This window comes from Schistocerca serialis, chromosome 6 (genome assembly GCF_023864345.2).
Source record: "Schistocerca serialis cubense isolate TAMUIC-IGC-003099 chromosome 6, iqSchSeri2.2, whole genome shotgun sequence".
In the NCBI taxonomy this organism is placed as follows: Eukaryota; Metazoa; Arthropoda; class Insecta; order Orthoptera; family Acrididae; genus Schistocerca; species Schistocerca serialis.
In genome coordinates, this window is record NC_064643.1 from 743808879 (window position 1) to 743827819 (window position 18941).

At 38.6% G+C, this 18941-nt stretch overlaps 1 protein-coding gene across 2 annotated transcripts in view; it reads left to right on the forward strand.

Annotated features, from left to right (window-relative positions):
- LOC126484070 (PX domain-containing protein kinase-like protein) overlaps positions 1 to 18941 on the forward strand; it is a 132905-nt gene that overhangs the window by 62878 nt on the left and 51086 nt on the right. For both annotated transcript variants that reach the window (XM_050107438.1, XM_050107440.1), the window contains exons 7-8: positions 15717 to 15940; positions 16029 to 16109. In XM_050107438.1, coding sequence (XP_049963395.1) covers positions 15717 to 15940; positions 16029 to 16109 — 305 coding nt within the window. The remainder of the gene's footprint in view (positions 1 to 15716; positions 15941 to 16028; positions 16110 to 18941) is intronic.

The following is an 18941-nucleotide window of genomic DNA, read 5'->3' on the forward strand; positions in this document are numbered from 1 at the left end:
TAAAAATATTATTTTTTAGGGTTAAAGGAGACCACCATTAATTCTAAAGTCTTTATGTTTTACAAGAACTTTCTTACAACAAAGATATTATTCTGTTATTCTTCAATTTCTTGATAGAATGTGGACACTAAAACGCTCGAATCAATTGTTCTGCTAGTTCCTGTTGAGTTTGAGCACCATCTTCATCCAATAAGGCCTGCAATTTGTTGTCTTCGAACTTTTTCAGTGATTTCCCGTGCTTGTCGTTTCTCACGTCAAAATTACCACTTTTGAATTTTTTGAACTGCTAGAAATGCTGTGTTTTCCAAGAGCATTTTCGCCGAAAGCTTCGACAAGCATTCGATGTGATTCTGCACAGTTTTCTTAAAGGCTAGCACCATCTACAGGGAAATTCAGGTTTCATACTTATACACCTGGTATACTCCAGGGCAATGATTGAGCACAATGTCTGTTGTTATTATTGTTATTATTACATAAATATCAAATTCTTTAAAGAATCAAGTTCCCATGTATAAAACACCCTCAAACATCTGATTGCTTTACAAATGAGTTAATATGCTAAATATTTGATAATAAGAGTGCAACTGAGAAAAAGTTTAGGAAAGATTCGAAACACTTAAAGTTTGTTAGAAGACACTAAATGTTCTCATTATGAAACTCTAGAAGAATAAAGTATGTGTGATTTGTGCCCTGTTTTAAACAAAAGCTAGTTTTTCAAGGTTCTCAATGTTTATGACAACAAATCTCCTGAACTGTGTGTTCTACAATGACATAATTTTCCATATACATTCAGTGGTAGAAGTGAATACTCTGAAAACTGTGTTCTGAATAGATAGTAAAGAAGTAATAAATTAAAATGTCATTCCTGATGCTGCAGTGTGACTGCATAAATAGTGAAAATGAAGTAAGTGATAAACTTTTTTCTTCCATCATATTGTGCAGGTGTGTCAGTGAGAAAGAGTTTAACATAGCCATGACAAAGTCACAAAGGAGGTATGCAACCATGTTGAAAAATATATCAAAGTTATAAACTGTTGAATAGGTCGCTGAAGGAAAAATCATTGACTTAATGCAAAATTACTTTATTAATCCATTATTATGCATTTCAGCATTTACTATAATCATATGTGTGTAGAAATAAAGTAAATCCCTTAACTATACATGAAATAAAATGAGTCACAAAACCAACATAGATGTACAGTAAAAGCATTACAATCATAGAAAGACACATACCCTGAACCAGCCGATGTTACAAGAATGGACATGGCACTCTACAGCGGCATTGCATGAAATTACGTGACTTACAAGCAGCACTAAACCAAGAAGAATAAAAGAAAATGTACAAGAACAGCAATAAAAATTTACAGAAGATGAGTTCAATGTAAGGAAAATTACGTAGTAAAATACACAGCACTTTCCTCATCAGTATTGACGAGGGTACGAGGTTAGACACCAGATGACATTGCATATGCAACTACGGCACTACATAGTGACTGAGTTGTAATTGGTGGTATATAATACCTAGAAAACTGACAATGGTCAAAATAAAAATCAGCTTATACTTGAAAAAAGAGACAGCATTGGTCGTATATTTTTTACTATTGCAAAATCGATTTTCTGTCACTGAGTGACCATCTTCAGTGCTAGAAGTTAAAAAATTTTTTCACATTACGATCAGAGAGTACAACATACAAAATCACAATTACATCTGCATATGAACATAACACTTGTTAGAAACAAACCTATATTGTATAACCTAAATTGGGATGCACTGTTGTCACTAAGCTTACGGCAATCACATAGACTGAGGTCGCTGTTTACCTGCACTTGTTCAGCAGACCTCGGTGTGACGGGGCTTGACACGCCCTCTATGTGACATGTGTCACGTGAAGACATAGTATTATGAATTATTAACACTAAATAACTCTTGTACTTTTATGAATGGTGTAGTAATTCAAATTTAAAATGTACGTACAACACATAGCAGACGCAGGAGAATATCTAAAAAACATTGGCGTATTGTTTTTTAACTATAAAACATAAAATAGATCGATGATAAGTTGTTAGAGTGCAGAACATATAAAAAGCAAAAGATAATGCCAAAGAATAATAAATGAACAACATAAAAAGAGGCACAACACAGGTCTTTCTTAAAAAACATAACACCCACCATCTGGCGTGGGAAGTCAAAAGTACAACGTTCGTAAATTATGTAACAAACGTTAATACAAGGAGTCAATATATAAAAAATAACGTTTTCAACAAAGATGATATCGGTTTCATATACAGTTGACTCAACTATGTGGCGGAAGGTCAGGCCCAAGTCTGTAATAAATGACTCCCTCTTCTGTGTTGCAGTATCCCTCCATTTCTAAGTTTGCCACCTCCTGAAAACATGTGTGTCAATGTGTTGAGATAGTTGAAATAGCGGCCATTATACGTGTTCTCGTAGCGACTATGACTGAGGCATTGTATATAAGGGATAACAAGCAGCTGACTATGAATTGCAAATTGTGATAAATGACCACAAGTTGACACACATGTTTTCAGTTTGTTTTAATAACATTACTAATTTCGGTTTTTTAAAAGATGCTTCTTTCTTTTTTGTTCTGTAATTTACAGAACTTATGGACACCTACTGAACATAATTTAACGACAGTCGACATCTTGTAGGCGTTGACACAAAGTAATACAAACCGGTTATCATTTTACGTAATTATTTTTAATGTATGTTAACAATTCCTTTGCTATTTGAATAAGTGCTGGATATCGTGCATAGTCTATGTTTAATTTCTCTAAAGTACTATGTACATTTTGGTATAAGTGACACTATTACTTGTTCTTCCTCGTGATGGTTTCTCGATGATTGATGTATACTACTTGTTCACACCTTATATTTGCACGGTATTTTAATTATTAAGTAACGGCAGTTTCATACTGTGATTTTTTATATATTTGACTCCTTGGCATTAATGTTATTTTTTATATATTGACTCCTTGTATTAACGTTTGTTACATAATTTACGAACGTTGTACTTTTGACTTCCCACGCCAGATGGTGGGTGTTATGTTTTTCAAGAAAGACCTGTGTTGCGCCTCTTTTTATGTTGTTCATGTATTATTCTTTGGCATTATCTTTTGCTTTTTATATGTTCTGCACTCTAACAACTTATCATCGATCTATTTTATGTTTTATAGTTAAAAAACAGTACGCCAATGTTTTTTAGATATTCTCCTGCGTCTGCTATGTGTTGTACGTACATTTTAAATTTGAATTACTACACCATTCATAAAAGTACAAGAGTTATTTAGTGTTAATAATTCATAATACTATGTCTTCACGTGACACATGTCACATAGAGGGCGTGTCAAGCCCCGTCACACCGAGGTCTGCTGAACAAGTGCAGGTAAACAGCGACCTCAGTCTATGTGATTGCCGTAAGCTTAGTGACAACAGTGCATCCCAATTTAGGTTATACAATATAGGTTTGTTTCTAACAAGTGTTATGTTCATATGCAGATGTAATTGTGATTTTGTATGTTGTACTCTCTGATCGTAATGTGAAAAAATTTTTTAACTTCTAGCACTGAAGATGGTCACTCAGTGACAGAAAATCGATTTTGCAATAGTAAAAAATATACGACCAATGCTGTCTCTTTTTTTCAAGTATACCTGTTATCTGGTCGTAGTGCACAAGACAACATGGAGTCGCCAATCAATAAAAATAAGCTTGGTTGCAGATGTCTAAACCAAAACAAATAACCAGAACAGAACATTTGCCTGCCTGTTCAGAGTGAAAATAGCATACAAAAGTGCTGGAACAACTATATGTACTGTATGGCATAAATAGTTACAATGAATTAAACACTTAGTGCCGACATGTAGGCAACATGAAACAGTCAAGTGTTGTAAAGATTTGTGGTTATATGTAAAGTGTAGTGGAAGTCGGTAAATGCTCTCATTCTCAAATACAGGAGGAATATGGTTCAGATATTGGCATGCCATTATTTAGGCTGCCTCAAGACAGAGTTTCTAGCCATATTACTTATCTTATTGTGTTAAACTTTTAACATAATATTATTATTACTAATTATTATTATTGTTATTGTTATTATTATTATTATTATTATTATTATTATTTTTCAACAAAGATGATATCGGTTTCATATACAGTTGACTCAACTATGTGGCGGAAGGTCAGGCCCAAGTCTGTAATAAATGACTCCCTCTTCTGTGTTGCAGTATCCCTCCATTTCTAAGTTTGCCACCTCCTCTTGTGTTATTTCCACCTGCATCACCACTTCCACAATATTGTCAGTTCATTGACTTAATCATTTGCCGTGTATTCTTTGATGCCCTCTGCATCAACAGCCTCACTGGCCAGTACATTTTTGAGCAATGATATGTCATAGTTTCCATCTTTAACTTTGGTTTCGCTCACAGATTCAAAGTTAAAATGTCCACCTTCATTGTCGAAAAGAATTTTCCAAGACGTTAAAAGTAATATGTTCAGAATCTCTTCCCGTGCTTCGGCCAACTGCCTAATGACATCTAACAAGTCAATTGCCTTCACACCGCTTACAGAGTTTTCATTGTTCACGATTGTTGTTATCAGTAAACTGAGAAGATGGTAGCAATACTTCTTCTTTAGCATTTCTAGGATGCCCTGGTTCATTGGTTGATAAAGAGCAGCCACATTTGGTGGTAAAAATAATGCTTTGATATCTCCATCTGTGAGTCTGTCAGTGGCAGGGTGCAAAGATGTGTTATCAAAAAGCAGCAGAGCTTTTATTGGTAAATTGTTGTCTTTCAAATATGTCTCTACAGCTGATACAAATTCATTTTGGATCAGGTTATAAAGATTTCTGAATTCATCCATGCTTTCTATTGATGATTGTAATGTAGGGGCAGTGAGTCTTGATTTATCAGGTATTTGAAAGCTCCAGGTTTCTGTGATTTCCCTATTAATGTAAGCCTAAGCTTGTGGTTGCCAGGCATTATTGCAAGCCAATATAGTAACTCATTCATTACTTTTCGTGCATCCAGGTGCTGCAGTTTTGTTTTTTGAAGCAAACATTTTCATAGGGAGCATATTGAAATTTAAACTACTATCATTGTAATTTTACAATTGTTCCCCAGAAATTCCCTCATTGCTAATTAACTTTGAAAGGTAGTCTTTTTACAGAGGCACAGCATCTGTGTCAGTGAATAGAACCTCTTCACTAATTGTAATCTGGCAAATGCCGAGTCTTAAACTTAAGAAACCATATATATGGTCAACATGCACAGAGCACAACTTAATCATAGCTAACACTTGGTTTAAGAATCATGAAAAAAGGTTGTTTACGTGGAAGAACCCTGGAGATACTAAAAGATATCAGATAGATTATATAATGGTAAGACAGAGGTTTAGGAACCAGGTTTTAAATTGTAAGACATTTCCAGGGGCAGATGTGGACTCTGACCACAATCTATTGGTTATGACCTGTAGATTAAAACTGAAGAAACTGCAAAAAGGTGGGAATTTAAGGAGATGGGACCTGGATAAACTGAAAGAACCAGAGGTTGTAGAGAGTTTCAGGGAGAGCATAAGGGAACAATTGACAAGAATGGGGGAAAGAAATACAGTAGAAGAAGAATGGGTAGCTTTGATGAATGAAATAGTGAAGGCAGCAGAGGATCAAGTAGGTAAAAAGACGAGGGCTAATAGAAATCCTTGGGTAACCGAAGATATATTGAATTTAATTGATGATAGGAGAAAATATAAAAATGCAGGAAATGAAGCAGGCAAAAAGGAATACAAATGCCTCAAAAATGATATCGACAGGAAGTGCAAAATGGTTAAGCAGGGATGGCTAGAGGACAAATGTAATGATGTAGAGGCTTATCTCACTAGGGGTATGATAGATACTGCCTACAAGAAAATTAAAGAGACCTTTGGAGAAAAGAGAACCACTTGTATGAATATCAAGAGCTCAGATGGAAACCCAGTTCTAAGCAAAGAAGGGAAAGCAGAAAGGAGTATATAGAGGGTCTATACAAGGGCGATGTACTTCAGGATAATATTTTGGAAATGGAATAGGATGTAAATGAGGATGAAATGGGAGATATGATACTGCGTGAAGAGTTTGACAGAGCACTAAAAGACCTGAGTCGAAACAAAGCCCCCAGAGTAGACAACATTCCATTACAACTACTGACAGTCTTGGGAGAGCTAATCCTGACAAAACTCTACCATCTGGTGAGCAAGACGTATGAGACAGGCGAAATACCCTCAGACTTCAACAAGAATATAATAATTCCAATCCCAAAGAAAGCAGGTGTTGACAGATGTGAAAATTACCAAACTATCAGTTTAATAAGTCACGGCTGCAAAATACTAACGCGAATTCTTCACAGACGAATGGAAAAACTAGTAGAAGCCGACCTCGGGGAAGACTAATTTGGATTCTGTAGAAATATCGGAACACGTGAGGCAATACTGACCCTACGACTTATCTTAGAAGCTAGATTAAGGAAAGGCAAACCTACATTTCTAGCATTTGTAGACTTAGATAAAGCTTTTGACAATGTTGACTGGAATACTCGCTTTCAAATTCTGAAGGTGGCAGGGGTAAAATACAGGGAGCGAAAGGGTATTTACAATTTGTACAGAAACCAGACGGCAGTTGTAAGAGTCGAGGGACATCAAAGGGAAGCAGTGGTTGGGAAGGGAGTGAGAAAGGGTTGTAGCCTCTCCCCAATGTTACTCAATCTATATTGAGCACACAGTGAAGGAAACAAAAGAAAAATTCGGAGTAGGTATTAAAATCCATGGAGAAGAAATAAAAACTTTGAGGTTTGCCGATGACATTGTAATTCTGTCAGAGACAGCAAAGAACTTGGAAGAGCAGTTGAACGTAGTGGACAAGGTCTTGAAACGAGGATATAAGATGAACATCAACAAAAGCAAAACAAGGATAATGGAATGTAGTCGAATTAAGTCGGGTGATGCTGAGGGAATTAGATTAGGAAATGAGACACTTAAAGTAGTAAAAGAGTTTTGCTATTTGGGGAGCAAAATAACTGATGATGGTCGAAGTAGAGAGGATATAAAATGTAGACTGGCAATGGCAAGGAAAGCATTTCTGAAGAAGAGAAATTTGTTAACATCGAGTATAGGTTTAAGTGTCAGGAAGTCGTTTCTGAAAGTATTTGTATGGAGTGTAGCCATGTATGGAAGTGAAACGTGTACGATAAATAGCTTAGACAAGAAGAGAATAGAAGCTTTTGAAATGTGGTGCTACAGAAGAATGCTGATGATTAGATGGGTAGATCACATAATTAATGAGGAAGTATTGAATAGGATTGGGGAGAAGATAAGTTCGTGGCACAACTAGACTAGAAGAAGGGACAGGTTAGTAGGACATGTTCTGAGGCATCAAGGGATCACCAGTGTAGTATTGGAGGGCAACATGGAGGGTAAAAATCGTAGAGGGAGACCAAGAGATGAATACATTAAACAGATTCAGATGGATGTAGGTTGCAGTAGGTACTGGGAGATGAAGGAGCTTGCACAGGATAGAGTAGCATGGAGAGCTGCATCAAACCAGTCTCAGGACTGAAGACAACAACAACAACAACAACAATAAACTTCAGTTAGTAATAGCATATACTGTTCAAGAATCACAAGAGGAGGCGGTATACTTGGAAAAGACTGTGTGATACAGGAATATTTCACCTGGATTACATCATGGTCAGATAGAGATTCTGAAATCAGATACTGGATTACAAGGTGTACCCAGGAGCAGATATAGACTCAGATCACAATACAGTAGTGACGAAGAGTAGGCTGAAGTTCAAGAGATTAGTATGGAGGAATGAATATGCAAGTAAGTGGGATACGAAAGTATTAAGGGATGACAAGACACGTTTGAGGTTCTCTAAGGCTATAGGTACAGCAATACGGAATAGCTCGGTAGGCAGTACAGTTGAAGAGGAATGGACGTCTCTAAAAAGAGCTATCACAAAAGTTGGAAATAAAAACGTAGGTACAAAGAAGGTAACTGTGAAGAAACTATGGGTAACAGAAGAAATACTTCAGTTGATCACTGAAAGAAGGAAGTACAAAAAGACCCTTCTTCTTGTCAAGTTGTGCCACAAACTTCTCTTCTCCCCAATTCTATTCAATACCTCCTCATTAGTTAAGTGATCTACCCATCTAATCTTCAGCATTCTTCTGTAGCACCACATTTCAAAAGCTTCTATTCTGTTTTTGTCTAAACTATTTATCGTCCACGTTTCACTTCCATACATGGCTACACTCCGTATAAATACTTTCAGAAACGACTTCCTGACACTTCAATCTATACTCGATGTTTACAAATTTTTGTTCTTCAGAAACGCTTTCCTTGCCATTGCCAATCTACATTTTTATCCTCTCTACTTTGACCATTGTCAGTTATTTTGCTCCCCAAATAGCAAAACTCCCTTACTACTTTAAGTGTCTCATTTCCTAATCTAATTCCCTCAGCATCACCTGACTTAATTCGACTACATTCCATTATCCTCGTTTTGCTTTTTTTGATGTTCATCTTATATCCTCCTTTCAAGACCCTGTCCACTCCATTCAGCTGCTCTTCCAAGTCATTTGCTGTCTCTGACAGAATTACAATGTCATCGGCGAACCTCAACATTTTTATTTCTTCTCCATGGACTTTTAATACCTACTCCGAATTTTTCTTTTGTTTCCTTTACTGCTTGCTCAATATACAGATTGAATAACATCAGGGACAGGCTACAACCCTGTCTCACTCCCTTCCCAACCGCTGCTTCCCTTTCATGCCCCTCGACTCTTATAACTGCCATCTGGTTTCTGTACAAATTGTAAATACCCTTTCGCTCCCTGTATTTTACCCCTGCCACCTTCAGAATTTGAAAGAGAGTATTTCAGTCAACATTGTCAAAAGCTTCCTCTAAGCCTACAAATGCTAGAAACGTATGGTTGCCTTTTCTTAATCTTTCTTCTAAGATAAGTCGTAGGGTCAGTATTGCCTCACGTGTTCCAACATTTCTACGGAATCCAAACTGATCTTCCCCGAGGTCGGCTTCTACCAGTTTTTCCATTCGTCTGTAAAGAATTCGCGTTAGTATTTTGCAGCTGTGAATAATTAAACTGATAGTTCGGTAATTTTCACATCTGTCAACACCTGCTTTCTTTGGGATTGGAATTATTATATTCTTCTTGAAGTCTGAGGGTATTTCGCTTGTCTCATACATCTTGCTCACCAGATGGTAGTGTTTTGTCAGGACTGGCTCTCCCAAGGCAGTCAGTAGTTCTAGTGGAATGTTGTCTACTCTGGGGGCCTTGTTTCGACTCAGGTCCTTCCGTGCTCTGTCAAACTCTTCACACAGTGTCATATCTCCCATTTCATCTTCATCTGCATCCTCTTCCATTTCCATAATATTGTCCTCAAGTACATCACCCTTGTATAGATCCTCTATATACTCCTTCCATCTTTCTGCTTTCCCTTCTTTACTTACAATTGGGTTTCCATCTGAGCTCTTGATATTCATACAAGTGGCTCTCTTCTCTCCAAAGGTCTCTTTAATTTTCCTGTAGGCAGTACCTATCATACCCCTAGTGAGATAAGCCTCTACATCATTACGTTTGTCCTCTAGCCATCCCTACTTAGCCATTTTGCACTTCCTGTTGATCTCATTTTTGAGACGTTTGTATTCCTTTTTGCCTGCTTCATTTACTGCATTTTTATATTTTCTCCTTTCATCAATTACATTCAATATTTCTTCTGTTACCCAGGGATTTCTACTAGCCCTCGTCTTTTTACCTATTTGATCCTCTGCTGCCTTCACTAGTTCATCCCTCAAAGCTACCCATTCTTCCTCTACTGTATTTCTTTCCACCATTCCTGTTAGTTGTTCCCTTATGCTTTCCCTGAAACTCTGTACAACCTCTGGTTCTTCCAGTTTATCCAGGTCCCATCTCGTTAAATTCCCACCTTTTTGCAGTTTCTTCAGTTTTAATCTACAGGTCATAACCAATAGATTGTGGTCAGAGTCCACATCTGCCCCTGGAAATGTCTTACAATTTAAAACCTGGTTCCTAAATCTCTGTCTTATCATTATATAATCTATCTGATACCTTTTAGTATCTCCAGGGTTCTTCCATGTATACAACGTTCTTTCATGATTCTTGCACCAAGTGTTAGCTATGATTAAGTTATGCTCTGCGCAAAATTCTACCAGGCGGCTTCCTCTTTCATTCTTAGCCCCAATCTGTATTCACCTACTATGTTTCCTTCTCTCCCTTTTCCTACTGTCGAATTCCAGTCACCCATGACTATTAAATTTTCCTCTCCCTTCACTACCTGAATAATTTCTTTTATCTCATCATACATTTCATCAATTTCTTCATCATCTGCAGAGCTAGTTGGCATATAAACTTGTACTACTGTGGTAGGCGTGGGCTTCGTGTCTATCTTGGCCACAATAATGCGTTCACAATGCTGTTTGTAGTAGCTTACCCGTACTCCTATTTTTTTATTCATTATTATACCTACTCCTGCGTTACCCCTATTTGATTTTGTATTTATAACCCTGTATTCACCTGATCAAAAGTCTTGTTCCTCCTGCCAGCAAACTTCACTAATTCCTACCATATCTAACTTTAACCTATCCATTTCCCTTTTTAAATTTTCTAACCTACCTGCCCGTTTAAGGGATCTAACGTTCCACGCTCCGATCTGTTGAACGCCAGTTTTCTTTCTCCTGATAACGACATCCTCTTGAGTAGTCCCTGTCCGGAGATCCGAATGGGGGACTATTTTACCTCCGGAATATTTTACCCAAGAGGACGCCATCGTCATTGAATCATACAGTAAAGCTGCATGCCCTTGGGAAAAATTACGGCTGTAGTTTCCCCTTGCTTTCAGCTGTTCGCAGTACCAGAACAGCAAGGCCATTTTGGTTAGAGTTATAAGGCCAGATCAGTCAATCATCCAGACTGTTGCTCCTGCAACTACTGAAAAGGCTGCTGCTCCTCTTCAGGAACCACACGTTTGTCAGGCCTCTCAACAGGTACCCCTCCGTTGTGGTTGCACCTACGGTACGGCTATCTGTATCGTTGAGGCATGCAAGCCTCCCCACCAACGGCAAGGTTCATGGTTCAAGGGGGGGGGGGGGGGGGGGGGACGACAACATATATACACATTAATGCAAACACAGCTTGCTTACATGTGACCACTGTTTCTGGCTGCTTAAGTCACAGACAGTGGTCATATGTGTGTGATTTGTATTTGTGTGAATGTTGTCTGATTCAGAAGTAGGCCCTTTGGCCAAGGTCTTACTTCTTTATCCACTGTATGGAAAGTAGCAATCTATCTGTCTCATAATATTGTCTCTATTTTACTTTTAATTTGCAAAGTGGTTATAATTAAACTTTCACTACTTGAGTCAGCATAGGTGGAAAACTTTGTACTATATGGGTACACAACTTTATAGGAATGATGTGCAGGATTTGCAGTGCTAATAGTTTTAGTGTAAGCCAGTACTGGTACGATGACATAAGAGGATCAAGGACAGTGTGATGTGCTTCGTCAACGTGTGATCCCTGCTCTATGGGAGAGAGGTGCTTTGGTGCACAGTGGAGCTCCACCACATATTTTTAATTAGGTCGCTTGCTTTCACACAGTTGAAGAAAACTGAATCATTGGCTGATCATGTCAAACTGTGTGGCCACCAAGATTACCAGATTTGAATCTGTGTGGTTTCTGGCTGTGGGATTACTTGAAGGTGAGTGTTTATCAATAGGACGGTCTCACACATTGGAGGTTGAAGATGACTATAATGAGGGACATATCCAACATCCCACCTGATCTGTTTTGGAGAGTGGTAGAGCAATCTGTAGTGTAGTGCCAGGCTGTTGTGGATGCCGGTAGTCATTACTTTGAGCAACATTGGTAACCTGGAACATAAACATGTTGTGCAGTCTGATGTGGAAATTAACATGCGTTTCTTTCAAATGTTTACTCATTATTTCTCTTTTGTGCGTCCTTACAAATGTTTCTACAAAGTCTCACTGTCTTACTATCACTTATATGTCGTGAGGGCCCTTTCAAGTAATGAAAGTTTGGTTATAACCATCCTGTATTCCCTGCTTTAATTTCTTTGAACCTAAGACAGTGTTTAAATTGCATTGAAGCCTCTAATTTATTTTATTTTATATCCTTTAGTTTGTTACATCTTTGTAGGATTTAGAATACTGAATTGTATTCAAGATCCATTATAACAGGGTTTTACCCCTTGTGTCTTCAAAATATTTACACAAAAGAAAAAGTTTCTTCATGAGACTATGGGTTTTACCCCTTGTGTCTTCAAAATATTTACACAAAAGAAAGTTTCTTCATGAGACTATTTGTTACTTTTCCTGCTTGCTACTTGTTCTTCTTTGTCTCATTGGGTGAATGTGTGTAATGACAAAAAGGGGCTGACTAACAACAAAAGGAGTTTAAAAGCTTCGTGTTGAGTTTCTTGTTATAAAAGACTCTATAACTTTAGTTGTTGTTTTGTTGTTGTTGTGGTCTTCAGTCCTGAGACTGGTTTGATGCAGCTCTCCATGCTACTCTATCCTGTGCAAGCTTCTTCATCTCCCAGTACCTACTGCAACCTACATCCTTCTGAATCTGTTTAGTGTATTAATCTCTTGGTCTCCCTTTACGATTTTTAACCTCCACGCTGCCCTCCAATACTACACTGGTGATCCCTTGATGCCTCAGAACATGTCCTACCAACCGATCCCTTCTTCTAGTCAAGTTGTGCCACAAACTTCTCTTCTCCCCAATCCTATTCAATACCTCCTCATTAGTTACGTGATCTACCCACCTTATCTTCAGCATTCTTCTGTAGCACCACATTTCGAAAGCTTCTATTCTCTTCTTGTCCAAACTAGTTATCGTCCATGTTTCACTTCCATACATGGCTACACTCCATACAAATACTTTCAGAAACGACTTCCTGACACTTAAATCTATACTCGATGTTAACAAATTTCTCTTCTTCAGAAACGATTTCCTTGCCATTGCCAGTCTACATTTGATATCCTCTCTACTTCGACCATCATCAGTTATTTTACTCCCTAAATAGCAAAACTCCTTTACTACTTTAAGTGTCTCATTTCCTAATCTAATTCCCTCAGCATCACCCGATTTAATTTGACCACATTCCATTATCCTCGCTTTTGTTGATGTTCATCTTATATCCTCCTTTCAAGACACTGTCCATTCCGTTCAACTGCTCTTCCAAGTCCTTTACTGTCTCTGACAGAATTACAATGTCATCGGCGAACCTCAAAGTTTTTACTTCTTCTCCATGAATTTTAATACCTACTCCGAATTTTTCTTTTGTTTCCTTTACTGCTTGCTCAATATACAGATTGAATAACATTGGGGAGAGGCTACAACCCTGTCTCACCCCTTTCCCAACCACTGCTTCCCTTTCATACCCCTCAACTCTTACAACTGCCATCTGGTTTCTGTACAAATTGTAAATAGCCTTTCGCTCCCTGTATTTTACCCCTGCCACCATTAGAAGTTGAAAGAGAGTATTCCAGTCAACATTGTCAAAAGCTTTCTCTAAGTCTACAAATGCTAGAAACATAAGTTTGCCCTTCCTTAATCTAGCTTCTAAGATAAGTCGTAGGGTCAGTATTGCCTTACGTGTTCCAACATTTCTACGGAATCCAAACTGATCTTCCGCGAGGTCCGCTTCTACCAGTTTTTCCATTTGTCTGTAAAGAATTCGCGTTAGTATTTTGCAGCTGTGACTTATTAAACTGATAGTTCGGTAATTTTCACATCTGTCAACACCTGCTTTCTTTGGAATTGAAATTATTGTTGTGTACAGGGTGATTATAATCAAAGTTAATCTTTCTGAAACACTGTATAGATAACACCACTGGTCAGAATTATGTCAAATTGCAACAGAATATTATCGGAGAAGGGGGAAAACCTATGGCAGTAGAAAAAATAGTGTGAAAATTGATCAGTAGGTGGTGTTGTATGTGTCGGAATATGTAAATAAAAACACCTGTTCCCTTGAAGTTGGTATAAACGTGCTGGGTACACGGCTTTTCCTCTTTTCGCGTCTGTGATTTCGCCATGACTGTCTCAATGCAGGATCGCGTTCTGCTTGTAAAGCTGTATTACAAGAATGATGACCGTACACACATCACTGTGCAGAAGTTCCGGTTTGAAAAAAGACGTTGGTCCGATGACTGCCATGGATCGGGAGAAAATTATTCAAAAAAAGACAGATTCTTTTGGTGTGCAACCTGGTAGAGGGAGGAAACGAATTGATTCAACGTGACTTGAAGTGGTGGCCAAAGTAATGTGGGAGGAGACAAGTGGTGGTGTGCAAACGTGTAGTGCACGGAGAATTGCCCGAACGTTGGACATACCCGTGAGCATGGTGCGTAAAATCCTACAAAACATCGTTCTTATCCATTCAAAATTACCCATGTTCACGAGTTGCTTCCAGTTGATCTGACAGCAAGAGAGACCTTTGCTTTAGAATTTTTTGCTCGGATGGAAGTGGGCAATGATTGGCTGTGGAAGATTTTGTGGACAGGCGAAGCCAGCTTCCATCTGACAGGATATGTCAGTACACAGAATTGTCAAATATGGGCAACCAAAAGTCCACATGCAAATCAACCAGTAACACTTCTTCCTGAAAAGGTCACTGTGCGGGTTTGCGGCATCATTTATCGCGATGAGTGTCTTTTGCGCAACCACGTCATTCCAGCTCTCCAACAGCGCGGATGTGTGGATGGGATCATTTTTATGCAAGATGGCTCACCTACACATACTGAAAATCCAGTTAAGCAGCTGCTGAAGTGCCATTTCGGAAATGCTAGAATTATCAGTCGACATTTCCCAACAGCCTGGCCTTCAAGATCACCTGATCTTAATCCATGTGACTTCTGGCGGTGGATCTATCCGGAAGATGTTGTGTTCAGTGTTCCAATTGCAAACTTAGCTGCATTGAACACACGCATTGCAAAACACATTCTGAACATGACCCCAGAAACACTTTGATCAGTTGTGGAACATGCTGTTTCTCGATTTCAGCTTGTTGCAGAAAACGGTGGACAGCATACTGAACATGGTTTGCGTCAGTCACGTGGAAATTAATAATCAGATTTGATTTTGCTTTATGATTCTTTTGTAGTTTTTGGCCTCAGGACAATTAAAAACTGATGTGATTGGTGCTTTTTATGCAGTTTTAGGCCTCAGGACCACTAAAAACCGATTTTTCCCATCTGATGTGATATGACCTAGCCGTGGTAGATTGGCTTACTTAACTAACATATCACACCTGTACACCCATGCACACTGAGTAGTACAGTTTGTTTAACGTCAAATGTGCACCTTAGGCATTGTTGTACGATTCATTTGTCATTTGTAGTCAACCATTATTAAATAATGATGCTTTTAGTGCCATCTGTTGCTTCATTTTGTAACTATTTATTTTTCTTCTGCCATACAATAATGGAAAGTCAACCACTCACCTATAGCACAGTCAGACCAAAGTCAGTCTGGTTTAGGTGAGGGAGGGAGTGCCTTTATTTTATATATTTTTCAATCCAGGAATTTCCATTATTGCTGCAAACAATAAATTTTTGTTATGTTTCAGTATGTATAATATTTTCTTCTTCTTTCAGGTTCACTTTTGGAGTCCATTTTATCTACAGAAGCATGCAAAGATGGTATGCCCTCAATTCTTACCCTTTTGGCGCATCCTTTTTTTAATGGTTTCACTTCAAATGGTCTTTCAAATACGTCAGCTGATGAACAAGCGTATCTAAAATTTTCATCTCATTTGAGAGAGGCCCTTAAGGATGCACGACAAAAGATGGAAGAGAGACTAAAAGAAGAACAGAAAATGGTAATTTCTGTAACAAAGTATCAGATTTAGCATATATATTTTTTCATCAAAAAATTAATCTTTTTGTTTGTATCTGCATTTTATATAGGTCAGGCAGCAGAAACGTTTGGTGAAAGTGCAAGAGTTACTGACAACAGAAGGTGATAAAAGAAACAGGAAGCAGAAACTGGTTTGTATATTTGCCAGCTTTGTTGTTATATGGCTGTTTGATATGTTATGAGAGTTGTTCACACACACACACACACACACACACACACACACACACACACACACACACACTACCTGAAGCATTTTGCAGAGCAAATGTGCACCCTGAATTTTTCTAAGCAGTGCACACAGCAGCGAACTTGGCCAGTCTGGGCTGGTAAAAGTTTGACTCATTAGAGGCTCTTCAATATTGTCAACCCTTTTTTCCTATAATCTCTAGGCATGCTTTAGAAATCAACCTAAGTGCATCAGTGAGAGATTGTGTGTCACAAAGATTGAGACTCCTAGGTTCATTGCCTAGATTGTAAGGGTAGTACACATCTCTGTAAAAATAAAAATAAACCTCTTAAACATCAGGGTGAGTCATGTGCCAAGTGGGAATGGCTGTGAGGCAAAACATAAATCACAGGGCAATTGGTGGGGCATCTGCTGTAACCCAGTTTCATTAATCTTGCTCAGAGCTTTGCACTAGATTGAGATATCAGTGGAATTTATGATCTCGGCATGAAACATTCCTATTGGTTCTCCTCTCTTGCTGGTGCGAATTCTGCTCAGTGTGAATTGACAGATGGCCTACAAGTGATTAACCACTTTCACATTACAGATTTCATCCACTATACTGATATTTCCATTCCTAAAACCTGTAAGTGGATAAAGTAATCTGCCGCTTGATGGTATGAAGTGTCACTCTTCAAGGTGGGAGACCAGTAGTATAATGGAGATTAAAATTTACATTTGCTGCTGAAAACATAGCAACCTTTCAAGCTACTTGTAAAACTATATAGTGTGTGACTGAACTAAACAATGGAAAACTATCATGATGATTTTGGGGTAACGTGAGAGATGTTTTTTAACAGCTGCCATAAATAACGGCATCATTATGATGATAACCCAGCTGGAACACAGACTGTACAGTTGTAGAGGATTTACATAGATTTACACTTACTGTCACCTAGGATCCAGTAGGAGGAAAGCAAGGAAAATAAGCTGTTCGGACTCTAGTGCAACCAATAATGCGGTCTTCAGCTACCACTCAAGTTGCTATATCTCGGTTTTACATAACTGTATCTGGCAGATGATTTCATCAGAATGTTGTAAATATGCTTCCCAGATGAGACATTAGATGATTTTGTTGTGATATCCCCACAATATTCCATTGATGCAAATGACCGACATCTTCAGCTGTGAAAAATACAGTGCTTAGTATTGCCGAAGCCTGCCATTAATGTCAGAGTGGAAAATGCACGGGCCTGAAGAGGCCAGATTCAGTGGTCAATAGTAAATATTTTCATATCAGTAGTGGGAAGGAGAATTACACTACCTGTCAGACGATGAACGGAGGACCCAAGGGCATTTACAAAGGCTGTCGTTCTTATTGTGCACTGCCGTAGGCCACACCATTGCACTCTGTCAGAAGCCACATGCTGAAGCACCATTCTCACTATTGTCATTCAAACATTTAAGTCACCATTGCATCGCCATCCTTTGGATGACCAGTAGTTTCCAATTCTGGTCACTGTCACTTTAATATTGCCAGTGTTGGTGAATTGAAAACCTGTATGTCTGTTCATAATATTTGTCAAGCTGTTAATTTCCACCACTTATTTTATTATGCAGTTCCAGTAAAAAGATAAAATGTTGGCAGTTTAGTGGATAATATTGTACGCCATACCGAGACAGTCTCGGCCACTGCAGATTTTTCTGGTTGGTCTAGATGTGTGTCATCGAAATTTGACACTTCTGCCTTTCATGTTGTGACAAGTTTGTCCAGTGTATGGCTGTCCATGGCTACAAGGAATCATACAAACACCAGGCCTTCGCAATCCGAGATTGTCCTTCATTGAGCCTAGAACAGTCCTCAGTTTTGTTGGTGGACAGAAGACAAATTTAACATTGTGTTTCTTCGGTGATCTTCCTATTTTCTAAGAAACACTGTCAATGTATGACAGGATGACTATTCCTCTTTATTTTTCTCTTTGTTGTAGCCCCTCCCATTGCCTGACATACACAGGGTGTAATGCGTGGCAAATAGTCCAGTCAGAATATTTCCATTTTGCAGGGAGGTGGTATGAAGGTGGCATTGCTCATTGGATCAGCTGTTTAAATCTGATATGACTCATGATCAATGCTCCAATACAAGAATACCGTTTTGGTAGGAAAGATGGTGACAGGTACTGGCCTGTAAGTATGAATCTGTCAGTGTTGGTTAACAATATACAGCACAATCCAAAGTACCATCCTCTTTCCTCCACATCAACACATCCAGGAGCAGTAGTTCTCCATTTTTTCTCCAACTCTGTTGTAAACATGATGCTGTGAATGTCTACCACCTTTTCTCTCAATTCGACACACAATATGCACTGCAAAAGCACCAAAGTTCTCTCATTGATATCTTCGTACACGGATAGTGTGATTAAAAATATGGTGGAAATACGCTGCTCAACAAATCTTGTGAACAGACACACAGGCTTCCAATTTAGCACAGCATGGGATCTGGTGATGGAAATTCTAAAGTCACAGTGACCATCATGGGAAACTACTGGTCATCCAAGGGGTGACAGTGCAGTGTCAACTTAAATATTTGGACAACAATAGCAGAGATGGCCGTATGACAGTGCAGAGGGTTATTTCAGCATGCAGCTTCAGTCAAAGGGCACTGGGGTGGCCGATGTCAGCACATAGTAGGAATGACAGCTTTTCCCCATGCGCCAAAGTCGTTGATTCATCATCCAAGAAGTGTCCTGTTTGCTTGTGATATGAAAATCTTAACTACTGCCCACTGAATTTGGTACCT